The sequence below is a fragment of the Lepidochelys kempii genome, chromosome 8, assembly GCF_965140265.1.
Source record: "Lepidochelys kempii isolate rLepKem1 chromosome 8, rLepKem1.hap2, whole genome shotgun sequence".
In the NCBI taxonomy this organism is placed as follows: domain Eukaryota; kingdom Metazoa; phylum Chordata; order Testudines; family Cheloniidae; genus Lepidochelys; species Lepidochelys kempii.
Genome location: NC_133263.1, coordinates 73,433,986 through 73,458,674, shown reverse-complemented (window position 1 = coordinate 73,458,674; position 24,689 = coordinate 73,433,986). Strand labels below are relative to the sequence as shown.

The 24,689-nt window shown below is 42.9% G+C and overlaps 1 protein-coding gene across 1 annotated transcript in view; it reads right to left on the bottom strand.

Annotated features, from left to right (window-relative positions):
* Positions 1 to 6,484: 6,484 nt before the first annotated feature.
* Positions 6,485 to 24,689, bottom strand: part of CNN3 (calponin 3) — a 52,521-nt gene continuing 34,316 nt past the window's right edge. The window contains exons 2-7 of the mRNA XM_073356995.1: positions 14,095 to 14,216; positions 13,555 to 13,621; positions 11,624 to 11,761; positions 10,157 to 10,273; positions 8,243 to 8,389; positions 6,485 to 7,593 (exon numbers count right to left, since the gene is read on the bottom strand). Of these exons, the coding sequence (XP_073213096.1) occupies positions 7,246 to 7,593; positions 8,243 to 8,389; positions 10,157 to 10,273; positions 11,624 to 11,761; positions 13,555 to 13,621; positions 14,095 to 14,216 (939 nt within the window). The 3' untranslated portion in view covers positions 6,485 to 7,245. The remainder of the gene's footprint in view (positions 7,594 to 8,242; positions 8,390 to 10,156; positions 10,274 to 11,623; positions 11,762 to 13,554; positions 13,622 to 14,094; positions 14,217 to 24,689) is intronic.

Sequence of the window (24,689 nt, the reverse complement as noted above, 5' to 3'; positions counted from 1 at the left end):
CAGTTTCCCTCAGCCAAGACAATGGCTACGAGGTATGGGGATTTGTGGGAGGTCGGTCAGTTGTTTTTTGGTTTGGGGAGGGGTTTTTTGTGCAGGTGGATGGGTGGTTTTGGTGAGGAATGGTTTTAAATAGAGGAAAATTATGAACAGCACTTTGGCTCCTCTCTACACGGCAGATGAGGGATAAATCCTCTAGATATACTAATGTTTGTAAATAAAAATGAACAGACATTTTGTATGTGACAGAAAGCAGGGAAAATAAGCTGGGCTCTTTATGTTGATCTGAGATCATAGGATTAAATGGCATAGAGAGGCAGACGTGATTGGACAGAGGTTGAGTATTAGGGTGAAGAAGTAGATGTGGACGTTTCTGGCATAGAAGTGGTAGTTTGGGGAGTGAAGGAAATTACTTCATGGGGAGCGAGTGAAAAGATGACAAAGGATGGAGTCCTAAGAAGACTCTGGGAGAGAGGAGGAGCCTCCAGAAGAGATGCTGAAGGAGTAGACAAAAACTTTTAAATAATAATAAAACCCTCAAAGAGCATCAGGGAATGTCTTTTTATGCACAATTGAAGTTTCATTGAGCTCTGGGGTTGGGTTTGGGTCCTGGATGTCATACATTTTCATGAGGTCAAAATTTTCTCATTCTGTGAGATACATGGATCCATTTTTCTCTTTTGGGAGGAAATTGGAGAAGATTTCAAAAGATCAGGATATTATAGTGAGTTTTTTAAATTCACGTAGATCTAGATCTGATGTCGATATTTACTCAGTGCTACACAATCCTTTTTTTCCGGCCCCCCCCCCCCCCCCCCTTTCTTCCCCAGAGCTGCTTGAACTTCCTGTTTGAGGGCAGGATTGAGTGGGAGACCAGAAGGTGTCTCTAGCAGAAATATACAGGCAGTACAGATGGTTTCAGTCTATGAGCTGGAACGTTTCTGCAGGTAAGAGAAAGTTCCTGTCTTTGCTGCCCTAAAGAACAAACTCAGAGGTGGAGGAGGACAGTTTGTTTAGTAACTGAGGAAATATCAGAGGCAGCAAAGGCAATTGGTGGCAATTCTCTTGTCTTCTAATAAAAATTGGTGAGACCATTCCACTGAAATCTATGGATTCTTCCCCCTCCTACCCCCACCATGTGAAAAGGAGACTTAGACATTTCTGTGTCAGCATTTCCTTATCTCCCACCTTTTCAGCCAGACATTAACACTCTCTATAGGTTTGGGGATCCATACAGGGGAGGGGAGCACGCAGTGGGTGGGATCATCCCTAGAGGCTGTATATAAGGGATTGCAGGGATGGCCACTGGCTGTGAAAGCCCTACTGCTACTGGGGTGGTCAGAGACACAGGTCCTCTATGAGGATGGACCCAGCTTCCTGCTTGTCCTAGGAGAACTTAAGGTTTGGGGGCAGGCCCTGCAGCCTTTTCCATGTGGGCAGCAAGCCCGGCCTGAAAACCCATGCACTGGGGAGAAAATTCCACAAGGGAAATACTGTGGAGATTTCTTCCCCTTTAGCCCCCTACTGAGGTTCTTCCCTTGGGACAGGGCAATTGGGTCCAGCGTTGGGAGAGTTTAGTACAGTAGAACCTCACAGTTATGAACACCTTGGGAATGGAGGAGGTTTGTAACTCTGAAATGTTTGTAACTCTGAACAAAATGTTATGGTTGTTTTTTCAAAAGTTTACAGCTGAACATTGATTTAATACATCTTTGAAACTTTACTATGAAGAAGAAAAATGCTGCTTTCCCTTAATTTTTTAGTAGTTTACAATTAACACAGTACTCTACTGTATTTGCTTTTTGTGTCTGTCTCTCTCTCTGCCACCGCCACCTGATTGTGCACTTCTGGTTCCAAACGATGTGTGTGGTTGACTGGTCAGTTCGTAACTCTGGTGATCATAATTCTGAGGTTCTGCTGTAAAAGGAGAATGACCCAAGTGGCACATACCTCAGCCAGACACCGTGAAAGCTTCTCCAGTCATGTCTATACCTATGTTCAGCAGAAGTATATCAAACTATGCTGGTATTTTGTGAGGCGGCCTAAAATTAGTTCATTTACTTCACTTCAGGCTCCCAGAAGTGAATTCCTACTATGTGAGAGCCTGCCCCTAATAGCTGCTCTATCCAATTGGCAAAGACAAAGGCTAACAGACTTTCTCACCTATCTTTGATAAGATATCATTAATGATTCATTTGTATTCTATCTTTGTCTCTTTGAGTATCTACCCTACCTTTAGATGGTGTCAGGACAACTTCATATAGGGTTAGTCCTGTGACCCAATTGTTAGATCAGCAGCCTTCAGGCCAAACAGAGGACAGCATGTACTGTACTTAACCCACTCAAGAGTCCTTCCTAATTAAACAGCACAGACTTATTTTAAAGGTACATGATCATCTTGAAAATAGTCCTTGACTGAAAACTTAGTGACCATGATAGATGCAAGCAACCCCTAGTATGACTATAACTTAAAGAAGTTGATAGATTTTTTTTCTGTCATGTAAGTTTGTTGTGTGCATTTAATAGCACTTTATGTGTAATCAGTTTCTCTGTTGCTGAAAAGACTTCTAAACAGCAATAGGAAAGTAGAAAATCATTTATAAAATTTTATTTTACAAGAAATTTAAAAATAGAAAAAAACTTATGACCTCCCACTTAAAAGATGCTATGTCAGAAACTGGAGTATAGTTTATAATGGTAAATTTAAAGCCGTGCAGGGACCTTAAAGCCAAAGAAAAGGAGACATGATCTTTAAGTACAGTATCTTCCATAGTTGTTTGCAGTGGAGTTGTAGCCATATTGGTCCCAGGATGTATGAGAGACAAGATGGATGAGGTGGTAATTTATTAGACCAACTTCTGTTGGTAGAAGGTACAAGCTTTCGAGCAGTGCAGAGGTGGTCTTCTTCAGAACCTGAAGAGCTCTATCTAGCTTGAAAGCTTGTACCTTCCACCAACAGAAGTTGGTTTAATAAAAGATACCATTTTACCTATCTTGTGTACATTCCTATTTTAAAAAATTGAGTGCTCTAACCCCTACCAAAATTCAGAAAATCTTAAGACTTCAGAAACCTGATAAGTATCCATGGCCATTCAGTATCCTACCAAACAACATATCGTTTCTTCTCAAAAGAAAGTCCTGGATTTTCAGTTCGTGTCTTATAATAATGTGGATAGTCCCTTAAACTTGTACAGTGTTATTACAAAGGAAAGATTTTTCCTTACCCTGAAGAACTTGAGTATGTTAAGAAAATGTGTGGAGGGATTACTGACTAGCTACCTTCTCTCACTCCAATATGTTGGAGGACAGTTAAGCTATATTGCATTTAATTCCCAGACTAAGCTAACAGTAGTCCTCTATCATTGTTTCATCTCCATGTTCTCCCACAGATGTCTTTTAATGGTTTCCTATTGTTTGAGTTTTTGGTTTATCTTATGCATTGTGTCATCTTTCCATGGCTACATCTGTTAGAAGTGGGAAAGGAAGGACAATTCTAGAGATTAAGCATTTAAATAGGAACATGAGCTTTTGTGTGAAAGATACACTTCCCGAATACATTTAACTACATCTTTCAAAGAATGCCTAATTGATCATTTTCAAAGGTACTTTAGAGCACTTGAATATCAAATGTTGTCAGGTGCAACTGCCAACTTAATGCCTTTAGTCTTTTGATGTCCTATATTCCGTTGCCTTTACTTACTTTTCACCATTTATGCTGTTTACGTGTTGCTGTAAAACTAGGTTGGTCAGTTTCATTTTTTGCAGGCTCTTAAAAGTAAAATCTGATCCCAATATATGTCTTGGCTCTCCATTCCTCTGATCTGCTACATTAAGAGGCAGGACCAAACCTGTTGCGTGTGGCTAGAGTGGGGTTGGGCTTCCCTTCTAAAGAACTCTTCAGAGAGACCACTTCCAAAAGGACTATCTTAAGAATTGATAAACAAGTTATAACAACATTCCCTTAATTTTATCAGTCTACAGAACATAATGGAGCCAGATTAAGACTTAAATCACAAAGTTAGGAGGGTATCAGTTACTGCTGAAGAATAGCTTTTTCCTCAATGCAAGGCCCGTGCTGCTAAATGGAATTTCCATGAGTCTGGATGAGTAAGGGCCTTGACTCAATAAGTCTTTCTAGAATGGTAGAGGGAAGGAAGGTCTGTTTTGAAAAACATACCTTCTCATCTAAGACCAGCTTTAAGACATTGTGGTGAAGGCTGCAATGCCACTGCCCTTACAGTACCTTTCCTGTGAACAAAGGTCTTTTTAAAATTTGGCAGTTGACAGGCACTCACACTTCGTAGTGGGGAACTTTAAAATCAGAAGGGATGTTGCAGGTAAGAGTCTGTACTGGAGTCTGTTTCGGATGTACAGCACTAGTGTGGTATGTACAGGTCTGCCACATGGAAGTCATGAGCATGACAGTACAGCATTAAGTGACTGACATCAGGATTAGTGTATTAATCAATTTTAGTGTATTTCAAAGTACATGAATTTGAAATACAATTGTACACAAAGCATGGGCTTTTAAGAAAACAGGTAATGACATTTGTGACTGTATGTATGTACCAATTAGTTAGCTGGTACGAAATTTATAGTTTATTTTAAGCACTATGTGGGTATTCCCTCATGCCTAGTGTGGACTGTCCACTAAATTCAGAGTCATGATACCTTAAACTACTGAAAAATGAAAACTTGTGTTTATAGATTGAGGAAAGTGATTTGCATATTACATGCTAATTAACTTGTTCCCTGTTGCATCATAATGGAGAAAATAATTATATGTATTTGAGTCTGATCCTGTACTATTGACTTCAGCTGGACCAGGATTGTGGTCCTAATGAGCAAGGTAAGTTTATTTAAAAAAAAAAAAAAAAGCAAGCTCCAGGAAACTAATCCATATGACATAACTGACATAGTAGTCATAATACTGCTTTTAAGCATTTTGTTTAACATGATAGGTGGGCACTGAGATGAATTACTTTCATAGGGATTGAACTCCTATGCTGTCTTATACAGAACTAACTGCAGTAAAAATATAGTTCACAGGTTTGATGGACAGTTCTTTTCCTCCCTTAATATGTGAAATGGTTATTTTTAATTCTGTTGACTCAAGCAGCTACTTCAGGATGATTTGTTAGACATAAATAGCTAAGCTAGAGTCATCAGGCCAGCTGAAAATGTCTGATATCAAACCATATCAAAAGCAAACAGCAGGAACTCTGTAACAAACAAGCAGTTTCTCTCTCTTCCTCAAGGAAGGGCCCTTCACAAGCTCAGGCTGCTTGCTTATTAGCATGACTCTTTAAGTACTCACATCAAAGACCCCATCTACAGTTTAACTGTCCCCCTTCCACTGCTAATGTTGGCACAGCCTTGTTAGCATCCCTAGGAGCCCTAGTGTTAGGCTATTGTTAAAGTGGTTAGAGAAGGCAAATAAGATAGGCCTGGTCTACAGCTACCTTGCTCAGGGGTTTTAAAAATCCACAGCCCTGAGCAACAGTTTGGCCAACCTAACCCCTGGTGTAGACAGTGCTAGGTTGATGGAAGAGGTGGATTACCTACACCAACAACAGGCAAAGCCTTTCTGTCATAAGTATGTCTACACTGAAATGCTACAATGATGCCACTGTAGCGTTTCAAGTGTAGACAAACCCTTAGTGTTGCTTCTCAGTAGTCTACACAGAGGGAGATAGCCTTCTGTTCCACTCACAAATAATGCCCTTTTTTTTTGGTTTGCTGGCAGCTGCCTAAGATTCGTATGCTTGTAGTTTTTGAATGCTACACTTAATGCTCTGGCAATTTGTTAAGCGTTAGTTGAAGCACCACTTCTGAGTAGCAGATATAGTATGAATATACATGCTGCCATGTCAAGGGTATAGGCCAAACCAGAGGCTCTGTTGTAATTCTGGAACTCCTCATTGTGTTGAGAAATGAACTCTCCTATTCCCAAATTGTAAGATTCTGGATTTTGTAATTGCATTTTCATCATAAACTGCTATTCTCCCCTCCACAGATTATTCTCATAGGGGTCAATACAAACTCCATGTTTCAAGTTGATGTCTGCTTCATACCTAGAGGCGTGAGGGGGAATGAGCGAGGGTAAGCAGAGCAGATTCCTGCAGAATGTGTAGTTAGACAATATTGCTCTCAACATTAGGGAGGACCACCTAGTGAAACCCTACAGATGCTCCACCCAGTAGCTCATGGGATTGGAGAGAGTATTCTCTTCTGTATGCTGCTCCCAGTTGGGATCTGCAGGGGCAGGGGACCCCCTCCCTTTCTAGGACTCTAATGTTGAAAAGAACATTTCATACTCTGGCCTGACATAGATCCACTAGAATTTTTTTCAGAACATTTCCTGAGCTGTGGGGGTTCTAGATTACCTTGACATAGCCAAGAATAAGATTTGGGAATAATTTCTATGGTAACTAATGTTCTAAGCATCGTAATGTAACAAATAAATGAGACATCAAAGTCATGCACCTTCAAGAAAAAAATATTTATAAAAATACAATGGGATCAGTTTATGATGAGAAATGTGGCAATAAATACAGTTCAAGGAAGAAAAAGCATTTCTACATGGATATATTATGGCACATACAATAAAAATAAATGCACCATCAAAACATGGGACTTCTGTGGGCTCAAGGACTTTGTACAAGCTCCCTTTTTAGTAAGACAACTATTCTAGGAGTTTGGTCAGTTTAGATAATGGAATGAATACACAATCACAAATGCACATTTATCCTGTCTACTGTCTGACTTTAAAAAAGCAAACCATACTGCAGAAATAAAGTAATTATTTACTAATATACTGCAGCTTAACTTTTAGCATTTAACATAAGCATGGAAGTCTTTTCAGTGTTCCATGCAGAAATTAGGTAAGTACTAAATAAGTAAAAGGAGGGGTGGATGTGGTGTGTAAATACCTATTTAAGTAGGGGATTGTGAAGATGCATAGATCTTTATTAAAAGAATTGGCTGTACAAGAGTACTCCCCTTTCACAGTATTCCTTTTTACTTCATATGCAGTTATTGGTTATGCTGTAGATTACAACTGTTACAGCACTAAAGGCAACTAGAAGAGGGAAAAGGCAGAGAAAGGAAAAAGGAATGTATGTAAGGCAATCTTTCTTTAGGAACATTAAGCATAGTGTGTAGGAAGACGGGTAACAATTCCACAAGGCTAGTTTTGTTTTTACTGAATAAAATAATGGACTAATATACTGAGCATGTGGTTCAGATCTAATAATCAATGCCCTGGTCACTGTACTGACCATGGTAATCTCTTTGATAGTCATCCTGGTACTCGCCATGATAGTCATCTGGATATTCTGCCTGATAATCACTATCGCTGATTTCTGACCCATTAGTTCCTGTTCCTTGGCTTCCATTATGAATTACAGGTTCTGTTGGAGCAGCACAATATTTCGGGTCATACACTTGTCGTCCAAGCCCATACACGCTCATTCCCTTCTGGGAAGCCACTTTGTTAGTACCCATTTGTAGTGAAATAGTAGAGTTGTCCACTGGCTGTAATGTGAGCTTCTGGTCATAAATATCTCTTCTGGTGCCTGGTGCCAGCATCCCAGCCTAGTGAAACAGGATAATAAAGTAATCATTATGGTAAGGATACTCTAAAATTCAGTTAAGAATCCTGACACTGAGTTCTGTATGTACAGCATCCACTTGTACAAGCTGAATGGAAAAAGTGACTTAAAATACAATAATATTACAGGACCAACAGTTAACACCTACTAAACACAGCAGTGAAAAAGGTTAAGCTATAGCTCTACAACCCCTAGTAGGAAGGCCCTGCTGAGAAGCCCAGCATGCCCCCTTTTGGATGTTGCAAAGGGAATGGTGGACATTCAACCAGGATACTGCCCAGGGAGCTGTCTTTCATTTTGGTTTTGGCTAGTGAGTATGTGAAATGAAATTTCCCCTTATTTTTCTGACAATACAGCCAGAAAAAGGGGCTGGCTGTAGGCACTGTTTTTTGTTCCCTCTAGTTCTTTGCAGCAGGAAGTAGATCATGTGCCCACAAGAGACTCAGCTCTTGAATCATTGCAAGGATGCACTACTGGTATTGTGCCCACCCCAAGGTCTCAACTGAAGACTTCCTTAGCAAGATGCAGATCCACCCCTTCAGCCTGTCACCTATCTGCCTGCCCCCCGGAGTGTTGCAGTGTCATGACAATAGCTGATTTTGAAATACTGTATCACATGTAACCTTGCTTACCTGACTGGCCCCTTTGTTAGTACCCATCTGTAGGCTAATTGTTGTCTGGTCAAATGGTTTATCAGTTTGCATTTTTGGATCATAGAGATGCCTTCTGGTCCCATAAGCAGTCATACCTGCCTGGCTGGCACACTTATTGGTTCCCATCTTTATAAAAACACAAAAAAGGGTGATATAGCAACTCAAGGAGACCTAGTCCAAGAACAGAGATCCAAACAACAATTGCATTGGTTGGACCTTAACATAGAGAAAGCAGTTACAGCTTGGCCATTGACCTTAATGTTCACTTCTAAACAGATACTGAGCTTCTCTTGAGCAAAGAATGACAAGTAATCCAATGCCATATTTCAATGGCTATGTCCAATAGGGTGCTGATTAGAGAGAGAAACCTAATTTCATTTTGTGCACTAATGCATATTTTAGCTATGATGGAAAGGCTAATTCATATCATATTACAGTAAAACCTCAGAGTTATGAACACCTGAGTTACGAACTGACCAGCCAACTACACACCTCATTTGGAACCGGAAGTACGCAATCAGGTAGTATCAGAGAAAAAAGCAAATACACTGCTGTGTTAAACGTAAACTACTAAAAAAGGGAAAGTTTAAAAAAAATGGACAAGGCAAAGCAATTGCTTGTTTCATTTAAATTAAGATAGTTAAAAGCAGCATTTTTCTTCTGCATAGTAAAGTTTCAAAGCAGTATTAAGTGAGTTGTAAACTTTTGAAAGAACACCATAATGTTTTGTTCAGAGTTACAAACAACCTCCAATCCCAAGGTGTTCGTAACTGAGGTTCTACTGTACTTGCAGTTGTGTGGTACAACAAATTAACGTTTGATGCTATTGTCTTATTCTGATTGATTAGCACAGAAAATGGAAAGAACAGACCCCTCAAAATTCAAAGTAGCACTGCATCCAGCAAGCTTCTAACTTGCTTCTAAACCACTATTTTTTGGGATAGAGAAACAATGTTTACAAGAACCATTAAGCCCACTTCTGTATCTCTATTATATTTAGGCCTGGCAGAATTCTATTTTTTATAGTTTTGACAGATCAATGTTTATTTTTAAGCATGATCATTGCTTTTAAATATTCAGTTGTGTAAAATTAAAGGTTATGCTTTTTTTTTTTTTCATTTTTGCCAATTTAAATTTTCACAGTTGCAGGAACATATGGGGAGATGAAAGGGGTCAATGAATAATTATTTAATGATAGCAGATGCTGCAATTCAAAAAGTTTAAAGCTACCTAAACAGCACCCCCTGTTCCAGCTCTTCTAATGCTGGTAAAACAACATGTTTTATAAACAGTAAGGTGGGACTCAAGTTCTCAAACAGCATTTTTCTTTCTTTGCTCATTTGTAGGAATGGAAATATTTTTTATCTACTTGTGTGTGTACAGTGAAATTAACATTTATTGATAAATATCTAATTCTACTAAGCCTAATTTAGAGATTACAGTAGAGGAAGAAACTCCTTTCACTGACTGTCACTCAATTTTAGAAATCCTATCAATTGTTTACAAGGACAGAACACAAACCGCACACTAACAGCAGAAAGAGAACTTGTTCTAGGTGAGAAACCAGCAACCCATTTTAGGGCTTGTCTACATAAACAGCACGCAGCAAGCTGTGGTATAAATCTACCTCATGCGAGCCTGCTGCTGGATACTACAAAGCGCACTAGAGAACTTGTAGTTTGCAATGGCAATGTCCACATGGACAGTTCGTACACAGCAGGCTAGCGTGTGGTAGATTTACATTTGCCATGCACTAAACGTTCATACAGACAAGCCCTTAAGTGAATACCACTTTACAATCAATTGCTTTTTCAAACAGCAAATTATCTATCACATTTGAGGATGGTTTCTCAATTTGGTTTACCATACACAAAACTTTAATCTCATGCTTACCTGCAGGCCAATTACACTTTGGCCAGCTTTTAGTTTTCCTGCATCAAAACTCCTTGCTTGCTTTTCTGCATATTTGACACCAATATCAATTGTGGTATGGAATCCTTTGGTTTTTGCCTAAGTAGAAATAAGTCATTCAAAAAGTGAACACTCACTTTTCAAATCATACTTCTTGCCACTAGAACTTCTTGAAGGAATTACACCCCATCCAAGGACAGCAGGCTAAGCTTTTCAAAAGTGACTAATAGTTGAGTGCCTCAACTTTTGGGTCCCAAATTTAAGATGCCTTATGTGGGCCTGATTTTCAGAAAGTGCTGCATCTCTGTACTCTGAAAATCAGTCCCTTTAAGGTGTCACTATGGGAACTAAAGAACCATCACCTAAAATCATTAGTCACTTCTTTAAAATATTGGCCAGCAAGTTTTTGATTTGCTTGAAAAGAGAAAGTATTACTTGACAAAGTCTTACATTTAGTATAAAGGAGTACTAGTGGCACCTTAGAGACTAACCAATTTATTTGAGCATAAGCTTTCGTGAGCTACAGCTCACTTCACTGGATGCATCCGATGAAGTGAGCTGTAGCTCACGAAAACTGATGCTCAAATAAATTGGTTAGTCTCTAAAGTGCCACTAGTACTCCTTTTTGCGAATACAGACTAATACAGCTGCTACTCTGAAACCTTACATTTAGTATGTATATCTTTTACTGCTAGAAACATTTTCTAATATTCAACTACAGTCATCCTGTACAATGAGGTAAGTGTTCTTTGGCAGGATTTTTTCTACTATTTACATAGCTAACCACAATAGTAATTATTCATATAGCCATGTGAAATTCAGAAGGAGTAATACATGTGATTCACTGGTCGTATTCACCCTGAAAAAACCATGGGCTGGGGAGGGTCTAAAGATATTAAGGATTCTGAGGTTAACCTCCACATTCTCAGACTTCTCCTCTAGCGAATGGGGTTTGGCTGCTGTACTCAGAACACACACAAGACCTTCCTACCTCACAGACCTAGGACATCCCCAGTCCACAGAAAAAACATTGTCCTGTACGGACAGCTAACCCTCTTGGCTTCTGCTCCCTGCAAGAATAGCTTTAGTATATATCAAGCCACCATTAGCAAAGTTACTCTGTGGCTGCTCAACAGCTGTTGTGGAGAAGATTTAGCATGAGTTAATACTGTGTCAAACTCCTTCCTGGGTTGTCACATGTAAGCAGGGGACTTTCATAATCCCAACCCTCTCTTACTCACAATCCTTGTACCCCCTACCTTGACAAGGGAGAAACCAAGGCACCCAAAGTGTGGCTTCTGCAGGACCCGTGGGGGAGAGAGCAGCATACCAGAAGGACTTGCCTGCCAAGTGTTCTATGCTTTTGAGTGGAAGGAATGATTCTGGCCAATGCATGGATTTCTACCAGTTCAGTGTGGTACAGTATATTCTGTGTAGATAAATACTTACCAGACCAGCTAGTGCCACAAGTGAAGTCTGAACTTGGGTCATGTTCCCATTCTCATAAAGATCATTTGCTTCAAAAATATCATGTGGCTTCATACCATAGACTTGGATGGCTTTGATAAAATTCCCAATGTTCTCCAACTGAAAAATAAAACATGTCGAGGCAAATGTTTCATTTTGGAAAATATTTATAGCTTCAAAAGTACAGTAGGAACTTTGACAAGCTCCCTGCCTTGAAGACTTTAGCCAAGATGTAATACAGATGGGACACAACATAGAGCAAAGTAAATGGGTGGTAAAGCTTAACATAACAATCATTCATTCTGCATTTGGATTTTTTGTTTTGTACACAGAACTGCTATACCCGATCGGACTTGGGGTCCATCTAGTCTGGCCACTGTCTCCAACAGTGGCTAGTGGCTGACATCCCTGGCAGATGTCTTTGACAAGGCACTACACAGCATCTGTCTGTTTTCCCCAGAGATGTTCTAGTTTAAATCAGTGGTTCTCAACCAGGGATATGCATACCTCTGGGGGTACGCTGAGGTCTTCTAGGGGGTACATCAACTCATCTAGATATTTGCCTAGTTTTACAACAGGCTACGTACAAAGTACAAGCGAAGTCACTACAAACTAAAATTTCATACAATGATTTGTTTATACTGCTCTATATACTAGACACTGAAATGTAAGTACAATATTTATATTCCAGTTGATTTATTTTATAATTATATTGTAAAAATGAGAAAGGCAAGCAATTTTTTCAGCAATAGAAATACATGTGTCACAGCACACCTATGTCTGATTTTGTAAGCAAGGTGAAACTTGGGGGTATGCAAGACCGTTCAGGCTCATGAAAGGGGTACAGTAGTCTGGAAAGGTTGAGAGCCACTGGTTTCAATAATACCCCTCCCCTGCAAAAAAAAGTCAAATTTCTGTGCCAATAGTCTAGTTCCACGGAGTTGTGTTATAAAATACTTTTTTGAAGGAAGAACTACAATTTATAGAAATTATGGAATAACGGGTGTGTTTCAGAAGGCACTTAATGTCCAACTTAACTTAAACTGGTTCATTAATAACCTGTCAAATGTGAAATACCTGTTTTTACTGTGCATCTTACTGTTGACTCACTGGGACATATTCAGCCTAACTTCAGGTACTATTTATTAGTTGTTTTTGGGTAGTGCCTCTAGGTCCCAGTCAGGATGAGGGGGGTTGCATAGAGCATAAGTAAGGACTAAATTTGGCCTTTTCTTTCAGAGGCATGACAGAAGAACTGTTCTTAAGGCTGTTTAGTTTAGACCAGTCCTAGACCATTTACAAGGGACTATCAAGCATAACTTGTCTTGTGTACTAGACAGACCAATCCTTATGTACAAGAACAAATTTGTAGCCTAATTTAAATTTTAATCTGGATATCAGAGATACAATTACTGCTTGTGCATTTTGCCATTTTAATCTTTTTTTGAGTTATATACCAATATTTTGTCCAACACCGCTTAAAAAAAGCGTAATGAAAGGATTTCAGTGGTATTTATTCCTATTTTGCAGAATGACATTTCATGCAATAACCTTGAACAGTATGGCATACAGGGCTGTTAACTTCATATGGCATAGACTGTGGTATTTAGCAGCTTTGGCTGGGTGGAAAGTTCTAGTTAAAAGTTTAACTAAGACAGACATTTTAAAAATTTTTCCTCCTAAGGAAGTAGTCTTGCTATTTGTCTAATACCTGAAATTTCTGCTAGTAATTAAAGCTGCTATTAAACATTTGTACTGAAGTAGCATTTAGAGGACAACCAAGTCTACCCATTTGCTTAAGACTTCATACACATAGTTAATCAACCACTGGAAAGATTTAAGTAAAGAGGCAGTAAAATCCCATTCACGTCAGTTCTGGAAACAAAGGAGGTGGGATTTTTTATTTTTTTTACCTGATGCCAATTTAGTTCTGATTGATTGATTTTCTTCACTGATCCTGGCTGCAGTTTGTTTATAAGTCTGGGAAAAAATTAATGAAATGTGTAAATAGTGAATCTCATTTTCACACTATTTGTACAGGCATTATGGAAAAATCTTTATTGTTCATGCTACCATAGATGTAGTGACTTGATGCAAAACATGTCTGGTCATGGTTAAAAGATTTAGATTTATGTAAAGGGCCTATTTTAGGCTCGAAGAAATCTGATAAGTCTCTTAATTCATACACAAATCCATAAAAATGTGCCAGTTTCATACTGTAGTGTCATATCTCTGATAAATGTTGTTGAAATGCCGGTGATCTGGGTTCAATTCTCAGTCTTTCTTGAGCCCAAGGAAGAGAAAGCAGACATGGAAGCAGACTCTTCCCTGGTAGTAACTGTATTCTAATTATTGAGAACTGTGATATATTCAAAAGGGAGTCCTCAGCTAGTGCTCTCTAGAACCTGGAAAGAGCAAAACTAACTAAGATAAAAAGAAAATTTGTTTCTTACTCGCATAGGATTATGCCATCCTTTAAGCCCAACTGAAAGTTTGCACCAACGGTCAGCCCCGTAACCTCTTCTATCCAATTGCGTAGATCTTCTTCTGCCTGTGGATCATATTTCAGGGCAATCTGTAATACAAATTAGTTACTTAAAAAGAGATGGCATTGTGCTCTCCCCTGAAATATTTTAGTCCAAATGTAAACCTAATTTGTATCATAGGATATTTTATAACATTTCTCAGACATACCAGTGTTCTGATAATTTCCCAATGCAGTAGAAATCGGTTAGTCAAGCTCTACAATAGCAGCAAGTGAAATAGCAACATATGAATAAATGTTCTCATCTTATGAGAACAAAGGTTTTTGGATCCTGCACCATCACTGAGATATTAATAGGTGCTGGAACTAAAGGTACAGGGCGGGTGCTGCAGACCTGACTTGAAGTGGTTTCCATTATATGCAGGATTTACAGTTTGGTTCAATGGCTCATAGCACCCCCACTATAAAAAGTGTTCCAGCACCATTGGCGATACTGCTCAGATAATGAATTAGACACTTTTGGCCATTATACAAGTGTTTTATAGGTAACCAAGAAAGGATTAAGTTGGGTTTATGCCCGTTCTTGACTCTATGATTTGTGAAGACTGTAGAGTTGCTGCCTCCTCCCCACATCAATAGAGTTCTCTTGCTTGTCTTTTACCTTAAATATCAGGAATACCAAACCTGGCTTGCTTGAGGATTGTCTGGATGCCTAAGACGGTATGAATTATGAGACCTCATAATTCAACTAAAGGGACAGCATGCTGACTCATACTTCAGAGGGAGGAAGCCTATGTTATTCTTTGAAGTTAAGAAGGTCTTAACAAAAACAAGGTTTTAAATGGTCTGACTAAATATCCTCCTGACCCTTTCAAATACACAGATTTCACTCTGACATTTGAGGTCATCATTGTATTTGTTCTCTAGTAACCAGAGGCCTTCAGTACAGGCAGAACTAGAATTTCTATTATTAAAAACAACTAGTTAAAACTATCACATAAAAGGCAAAAATCCAATTGTTTTCCTTTACAGGTCACACTGAAGATCAGTTAAACATTCCTTCCATCTACACCAACAACTTCTTCAGTACTACTAAGGTCTTGCTACACTAGTATAGTTTGTACCAATTCCCCAATCAAAGCAAAGCAATCTATACTGTCAAGAGAATCTATACTTTTTTGCCATAAGTAGTACTTTTACACTAGAGCAGCACAGTTATATCATGTAGGGGTTTTTTTTTTCTTCATATTTCTCACCAACATAGCTATGCCAGCTAAACTGTGAGATGAGGCTTAAGTGTAACAGCTTCCATGAATAAACATAAGAACAAATTGCCATGACAAACCCAACAGTCAAGTGTAGAAAATAAACCCACAATATTTCTGTTTAATGGAAAGACAATTCAGCTAAAGAATAGAACCAAAACACTACTTAACAAGGAAGTCATACCTACCAGGTAACATATGTTTTTACTTAAGACTTGTCCCATTCACTCCTAGACTGCAGCCCCAAAAAAACCTGTGGTCAGAGAGAGACCAGTGACCACTTTGAGAAGGCATGGCACTGATCAGATTGATAGACTACCAGGACTACAAATGAATGACTACTAAGACTAGAAACAAATACAATCCACAAACATGAACTGCCTAAAACCAAACTAAACACTAATCACATCATTCTGATTAGATCTTGGTGTCTAAAGGGATGTGCATGCAAAATTCATGTCCTGCACAGATTTCTTTGCTTCCCTGCAGAAAAATAACTTCTGACAGGGAAGCCACAAAAGCAGTCACATGCCCCTCCTCAGCAACACAGACATGTTTCTGGCGCCCAGAGCAGCTGGTGGAGAGAGAAATCACGGGCGGGGAGGAGGAGGAAGAGAAGGCTGGTGACTCCTAACCTGCACCAGGTTCAGCTGCTAGTCCCAGCTTGGATGAGGAGAACAGGACTTCCTCTTCCCTTGCAAGGAACAGCCAGGGCCAGGTTTGGGTCAGACCCACCCTAGAAACCTCTGTACCTACCCCCAATTCCTGCCTCATCACTCCTCAGCTGTGGGTCAGTGGTCACTGTACACTGGGAGCTGCTCCGCTGGCTGCCCAACTCCCACTCATCTGGACCCCCCCATACCCAAATCCCCCCATTGAATCTCATTCCCCCCCTCAGAACTCCCAGATCCAGAGCCCTCACTGCACCCAGACCCCCCCCACCAAGCTCCCCGCACAGAACCTTCTCACTCTACACCTGGATCCCCTCACAGCAAGCCCCTTTACACTTGGATCCTACCTGCTCCTCACCTGGATCAGGGGCCAGGGCTGGGCATGTATACGAGTTTGTCCCTCTTGCTTGCTATCTTGGTGCACCTGGCATGGAGGGGCAGGACCCTGGGGTGTTTCTGGGACAGGCCCGGCCCTTGCACTGGGTTGGGTGCAGCCTCAGCACCGAGTCCACCCGGGGAGGGGGCTGCAGGGTGATCTCCCACCTCCATACAGCCAGTGACCTGTGCTCCCCACTGCCATGCTGGAGCCTCCACATTTATTTATGGACATAAAATGTGCAGAATTTTACTTTTTTGGTACAGAGTTTTCTCAGGAGTAAGTCATGAACCAGGACTATAGTCTTCACTTTTCTCTCATCTAGATTTAGTATAAACTGTCAGATTTTACTTATCTCATTTTCAGCACAAAATGAAAAGTATACCAGTACAATGAACAACCCTGCACAATAACTGCTGCTCTTGCAAAAATCTGTGTTCCACCTTCTCTGTCATTTAAGAGAAACCAAAAGAGAGAAACTGACTGAGGTGGTTTTGTTTTTTTGTTTTTGTTGTTTTGTTTTTTTTAAACAGGGCAACATCACCTCTGGTTACTTTGTTAGTTTACCATACTCACTGCATAGTAGATAGAGAAGTCAGAAGATGGTTAAGGATTGTAAGATTATCCCACGCAAAATGGTCACACCCCAACAAACCACTGGTGGTAATGGTTGTAACTGGCAAATAGACCCACATTAAGTTATTCTCCAGTAAGGCCTTGTCTACACTAGGAGTTGGTCGAATTTAGGAGCGTTAAATTGATTTAACCCTGCACCCGTCCACACAACGAAGCCCTTTTTTTCCAACTTAAAGGGCTCTTAAAATAGATTTCTTTACTCACCCCCGACAAGGGGATTAGCGCTGAAATCAGCCTTGCCAGGTCGAATTTGGGGTAGTGTGGATGCAACTCGACGGTATAGGCCTCCGGGAGCTATCCCAGAGTGCTCCATTGTGACCGCTCTGGACAGCGCTCTCAACTCAGATGCACTGGCCAGGTAGACAGGAAAAGGTCCGCGAACTTTTGAATCTCATTTCCTGTTTGGCCAGGATGGCAAGCTGCAGGTGAGTGCAGAGCTCATCAGCAGAGGTGACCATGATGGAATCCCAGAATCACAAAAGAGCTCCAGCATGGACCGAACGGGAAGTACGTGATCTGATCGCTGTATGGGGAGACGAATCAGTGTTATCAGAACTCCATTCCAGTTTTTGAAATGCCAAAACTTTTGTAAAAATCTCCCAGGGAATGAAGGACAGAGGCCATAACAGGGACCAGAAGCAGAGCCGCGCGAAACTTAAGGAGCTGAGGCAAGCCTACCAGAAAACCAGAGGCAAACGGCCGCTCCGGGTCAGAGCCCCAAACATGTCGCTTCTATGATGAGCTGCATGCCATTTTAGGGGGTTCAGCCACCACGACCCCAACCCTGTGCTTTGACTCCGTCAATGCAGTGGGAGGCAACACGGAAGCAGGTTTTGGGGACAAGGAAGAGGATGATGGCGAGGTTGTAGATAGCTCACAGCAAGCAAGTGGAGAAACCAGTTTTCCCGACAGCCAGGAACTGTTTCTCACCCTGGACCTGGAGCCAGTACCCCCGAACCCACTCAAGACTGCCTCCTGGACCTGCCAGGCGGAGAAGGGACCTCTGGTGAGTGTACCTTTTTAAATAGTATACATGGTTTAAAAGCAAGCGTGTTTAATGATTCATTTGCCCTGGCATTCGCGGCCAGCACAGCTACTGGAAAAGTCTGTTAATGTGTCTGGGGATGGAGTGGAAATCCTCCAGGGACATCTCCATACAGCTCTCCTGGATGTACTCCGAAAGCCTTTGCAAAAGGTTTCTGGGGAGGGCAGCCTTATTCTGTCCACCATGGTAGGTCACTTTACCACGCCAGGCAAGGAGCACATAGTCTGGAATCATTGTATAAGAAAGCATGGCAGCATGCTGACGTTCAAACAACATCCATTCTTTATCTCTGTGTTATCCTCAGGAGAGAGATATCAGTCATGGTCACCTAGTTGAAATAGGGTGCTTTTCTTAAGGGGACATTCAGAGGTGCCCATTCCTGCTAGGCTGTTTGTCTGTGGCAGGGAACATTTCTGTTCAGCCGTTAGCCATGCGGTGGGGGAGGGATGAGCCACGTGGTGGGGGGAGCCACGTGGTGCGACCCTGTAACGAAAGCACATGTGCTATGTATGTAATGTTATCAGCAAAGTTTTCCGTGAAAATGTACCCATTCTTCTATAAAATGTGTGTTTTTAAAAACCACTCTCCCTTTTTTTTCCCTCCACCAGCTGCATATGTTTCAAGGATCACAGTATCTTCTCCTTCCCAGAGGCTAGCGAAGATTAGAAGGCAAAAAAAACGCAGTCGCGATGAAATGTTCTCTGACCTCATGCTGTCCTCCCACACTGACAGAGCACAGACAAATGCATGGAGGCAGACAATGTCAGAGTGCAGGAAAGCACAACATGAACATGAGGAGAGGTGGCGGGCTGAAGAGAGGGCTGAAGATGATAGGTGGCGGCAGCGTGATGACAGGAGGCAGGATTCAATGCTGAGGCTGCTAGAGGATCAAACTAATATGCTCCAGCAAATGGTTGAGCTGCAGGAAAGGCAACTGGAGCACAGACCGCCACTGCAGCCCCTGTGTAACCAACCGCCCTCCTCCCCAAGTTCCATAGCCTCCTCAGCTAGACGCCCAGGAACACAGTGGGGGGGCCTCCGGCCATCCAGCCACTCCACCCCAGAGGATTGTCCAAGCAACAGAAGGCTGGCATTCAATAAGCTTTAAAGTTTTAAACTTTTAAACTGCTGTGTGGCCTTGTCCTTCCCTCCTCCCCCACCCCTCCCAGGCTACCGTGGCAGTTATCTCCCTATTTGGGTGATGAATTAATAAAGAATGCATGAATGTGAAGCAACAATGACTTTATTGCCTCTGCAAGCGGTGATCGAGGGGGAAGGGGAGGGTGATTAGCTTACAGGGAAGTAGAGTGAACCAAGAGGGGGTGGGGGGTTTCATCAAGGAGAAAAACAGAACTTTCACACCGTAGCCTAGCCAGTCATGAAACTAGTTTTCAAAGATTCTCTGATGCGCAGTGCGCCCTCCTGTGCTCTTCTAACCGCCCTGGTGTCTGGCTGAGTGTAACCAGCGGCCAGATGAATTGCCTCAACCTCCCATCCCGCCATAAACATCTCCTCTTACTCTCTCAGATACTGTGGAGCACACAGCAAGCAGCAGCAACAATGGGAATATTGGTTTCGCTGAGGTCTAAGTGAGTCAGTAAACGTCCAAATGCACATTCTACCACCATTCTGCACTTGCTCAGCCTGTAGATGAACAGCTCCTAACTACTGTCCAGGCTGCCCGTGTATAGCTTCATGAACCCTGGCATTAAGGGGTAGGCTGAGTCCACAAGGATAAATATAGGCATTTCAACATCCCCAACGGTTATTTTCTGGTCTGGGAAGAAAGTCCCTTCCTTCAGCTTTTGAAACAGACCAGAGTTCCTGAAGATGCGAGCGTCATGTACCTTTCCCAGCCATCCCACGTTGATGTTGGTGAAACGTCCCTTGTGATCAACCAGTGCCTGCAGCACCATTGAAAAGTACCCCTTTCAGTTTATATACTCGCTGGCTTGGTGCTCCAGTGCCAACATAGGGATATGGGTTCCATCTATCGCCCAACCACAGTTAGGGAATCCCACTGCAGCAAAACCACCCACTATAACCTGCACATTTCCCAGAGTTACTACCCTTGATAGCAGCAGATCTTTGATTACGTTGGCCTCTTGGATCACAGCAGCCCCTATAGTAGATTTGCCCACTCCAAACTGATTCCCGACTGACCGGTAGCTATCTGGCGTTGCAAGCTTCCACAGGACTCTTGCCACTCACTTCTCAACTGTGAGGGCTGCTCTCATCTTGGTATTCTGGCACTTCAGGGCAGGGGAAAGCAAGTCGCAAAGTTCCATGAAAGTGCCCTTACGCATGCGAAAGTTTCACAGCCACTGGAATCGTCCCAAACCTGCAACACTATGCAGTCCCACCAGTCTGTGCTTGTTTCCCGGACCCAGAATCGGCATTCCACGGCATGAACCTGCCCCATTAGCACCACGATGCCCACATTGCCAGGGCCGTACTGTGTCCCTGTCCTCATCACTCTCGTCACTGTGCTGATGTCGCCTACTCACTCGATTTCGCTTTGGCAGGTTCTGGTGCTGTATATACTGCTGGATAACGCGCGTGGTGTTTAATGTGCTCATAATTGCCAAAGTGATCTGAGCAGGCTCCATGCTTGCCGTGGTATGGCGTCTGCACGGAAAAAAGGCACGGAACGTTTGTCTGATAGAGGGAGGGGTGACTGACGACATGGCTTACAGGGTTGGCTTGCAGGGAATTAAAATCAACAAAGGGGGTGGCTTTACATCAAGGAGAAACAAAAACAATTGTCACAAAGAATGGCCCCCCCCTCAAAGATTGAACTCAAAACCCTGTGTTTAGCAGGCCAATGCTCAACCCATTGAGCTATCCTTCCCCCTGCTATTCCAGGTAGGACTGAATCTCCATTAAACTTTTCAAGGTGCCCCTGAGAGACCTCACCGAAACGATTGCCAGCCATTGATTTCATGGAGGGAGGGAAGGGGGAGCAAATGAATACAAAACAAATCTGGTCTATTTCTTGTTTTGATCCACTCCAGCTATAGTTTACATCTTAGGCTGGTCTCAGACGGTGCAGCAGGACTGCTAGCCATCCTCACCTCCTGGCTGCTTGGCAGAAGACGGTGCAATATGACTGCCAGCAGGACTAAAGAGAATAACCTGGTCGAGTCACTCCTATTTATGTCCCTGCGCCCATGTCTGCCCAGGCGCTCCTGACTGACCTCACAGACGTGGCCAAGAGCACCTAGGACATGATGACAATGGTTATCAGGCCTATTGCACCTCTGCTGCCACAAGGCAATGAGCTGCTGCTGTGTAGCAATGCAGTACCGCATCTGCCAGCACACAGGAGATGTACGGTGACAGTGAGCTGAGTGGGCTCCATGCTTGCCGTAGTATGGCGTCTGCACAGGTAACCCAGGAAAAAGGGCGCAAAACGATTGTCTGCCGTTGCTTTCACAGAGGGAGGGAGGGCCTGACGACATGTACCCAGAACGACCCATGACAATGTTTTTGTCCCATTAGGCATTGGGATCTCAACCCAGAATTCCAGTGGGCAGTGGAGACTATGGGAACTGTGGGAGCAATGCTTCGGAAGTCGACGCTAGCCTGTGTACTGTGGAAGCACTTCGCCGAGTTAATGCACTTAGAGCATTTTGTGTGGGGACACACACAATACACAATATAAAAACAATTTCTAAAAAACAGACTTCTATAAATTGGACCTAATTTCGTAGTGTAGACATACCCTAAGTCACGCATTAGAGGTGCTGACTGCACAGAAAAGTTTAGGAGACCACTGCAAAATTTGAGCCAACAGGTACACAAATTAGAACAACAGAAGAGTGGAGTTTTTTCAAGAATGTATTGATCTGAGAAGCTGCGATCCTAGGTGGATGCCCTGGGTAACTTCAGGGTAGTTAACAGCAAATGGAGAAATCAGAGAAATCCAAGCATCTGCTAAGTGCAGGGGAAGTCAGTTGCAACATGAGCGGAGTGGAGCGATTTATGCCACTTTTATGACCAGACTACTTAAGGGATAACTCTACAAAATCAGGGTGAGGCCACATCTGTCTGGATCAGACAGAGATGAACAAAGAGAGGCACTTAAGACTAGATGCCATTGAAATGAGATGTTTGATGGCACAGAGGGGTGGCAATGCCGGACCACGTGCAGAACGATGTCAGCAAGAGTGAGACCAAGGTCTACAATACCAGAGAACGTGCAAGAGAGGAGGCCGAGATGGTATGGGTATGTAAGAAGCATTTGAGACTAGAGTTTGCAGGTGGAGAAGCTGACAGCCAACATAACGGTGGGTAGACTCTTTAAGGGAGGATGGAGTGGCTGTGGAGTGAGACTGGACAGGCAAGCCTGGAAAAGACTGATCCACCAACCAAGACTCAGCTAGTTGAGAAAATCAGGGGAAGCAGAAATGAGCATAGTAGGGGACTAAAGGAAGCAAACTAGTCCGACATCCTGCAGTTGTCTTTACAAAACTATTAGGAACACTGCCAGAGTAAGTGATCACGGGCAAAACACAATACCCTTCAGCTCCAATGCAAAGAAAGTGGATTCAAAACTTATTCTTCAATAAAATCGAAACACACACACACACACACACTTACTTGAGATTGCTCTCAGGGCTTACATTTCAACATTTGCTGAGATTTTAATCCAAAAATGCTTCTGTGTGTCATTGTTAAACAACAATAATGTTCTATATATTTTCATCTATTTACAGGTAACATAACCCCCACCATACTTTCCTGTTCACCATGATCATACAGCTCCGCAGAAGATCATTCTTTAGAATTTACTCTAGATACAACAGACTCGTTTTACATGGGGGGGGGGGGGGGAGTGCGAGGGAGAAACAATGACTAGTTGCCCTGTCCCAAGTCTTATGCTCCTTTCAGCCCTAGTGATCCATTTACACCTGTTTATATTTCCAAGGCCAATTATTTTTTCTGCCATTGGGCCCAATGGCCTGCTCTGTTAACAAGGGCTTGTACAAGCCCCCTCCAACTCTGCTAGTTATATACAGTAGAACCTCAAAGATATGAACACCAGAGTTACGGACTGACCAGTCAACAGAACACCATGTGAAATCTGAAGTAACCAATCAGGCAGCAGCGGAGACCAAAAAAACCAAACAGCAATTACTGTACTATGCCTGTATTGCATCTTAAAGGTAGGCACATCTGGGCTGCCTGTACGCACCCCCACAGCCAGGGCACCCACTTACAACTAGGAGTTGAAGATGCTCAGATTTGCCGGCAAAGTTGTGAGCCCCCAGTGCCAGCCCAAGGCAACAGGAGCAGCACTGGGCTCTGTGTTTGTGGGTGCTGTTTTCACCCCCCTCCCCTGGCTGGGGGGTGCTGTTTCCACACACATACACTCTCGGGGGGGGGGGGGGGGAACATGCTGTTTTCACCCCTCCCACCCCAGCTGGGAAGGGGACAAGCTTGCTCAGGCCAGGGAAAGAAGCTGCCTAGCTGCCTCTGGAACCTGACCCAGAGTGTGAACTGCTGGAGCCGGAGCTGCATTTTGTTCAGTTACAAACATTTCAGAGTTAGAGACAACCTGCATTCCCAAGGTGTCTGTTACTTTAAAGGTTGGATCTACAGTAGAACTTCAATGTATTAAGTATTGTCAGATTGTAGACAGGTATTTTGGAAAGGTGCAAACAAATGTTAAAAATAAATATTGGGTCTGGGGACTTAGCCTCCAGAACACACTGCAGTCTAAAATATTCATCCCAATAGAGGATGCAGGATGAGCAGAAAGGCCAGCATACATGCTGGATTCCCCTTCAATCCCACTGTGGCAAGGGGGTATGGCCTCCCTCTGAGATTGACAGGGAGGAAACCCCACCCACCCTCTGGTGGGCAGAGCCAGCCACGCTCACACCTCCAGAAGCAGAGGGGTGGGACAGGAAGTATAAAAGGCAGGTCTTGCCGCTCAATTGGGCTGGAGCCTCTGGAGGAGACAGATGCCTCCCACCCACTGCTGGGCCTGGAATCCAAAGAGGATCCCTTGCCAGAGTTGCCAGCCAATCCAGATGCTGAGGAGCTGCGGGGATTGCCACTGGCTATATACCCCGGAGAGAGGGAGGACACCAACGGAGTCAAGGTACCAAATGACGGTAGGAAGAAGCCCAGGGACACTAGACTATAGTCTGGTTGGGTTGTTGCCTCAATCCAGGTCACCATGTTTCAGGCAGATCCCCAATGATCCAGTGGCGGAACACTCCGCCACTGTTAGGGCCCTGGGCTGGGACCGGTGGAGTAGGGTGGGCCTGGGTGCCCCAACCCCACCCCTGGGGTGGCAGCCTCCCCACGTTAGGTCAAAAGGCCTGCATTTGTCTGCCAGAGCTAGGGAGTCGAACTGTTTGGGACTCCGGACTACCTGCCACTTGGCCCCGCTTAGAGGGCCAGGGCCTTAGACACTGCTAATCCTGCACCAATCTTTGCCTAAAGAGAGGCCCGAGAGGAAGGGGGCATGGCCTCCCTCTGAGATTGATGGGGAGGGATGGTCATGCACTCTTATACCTACTTAGATTTGGACCGACTCATGGCACTTCGATAAACACC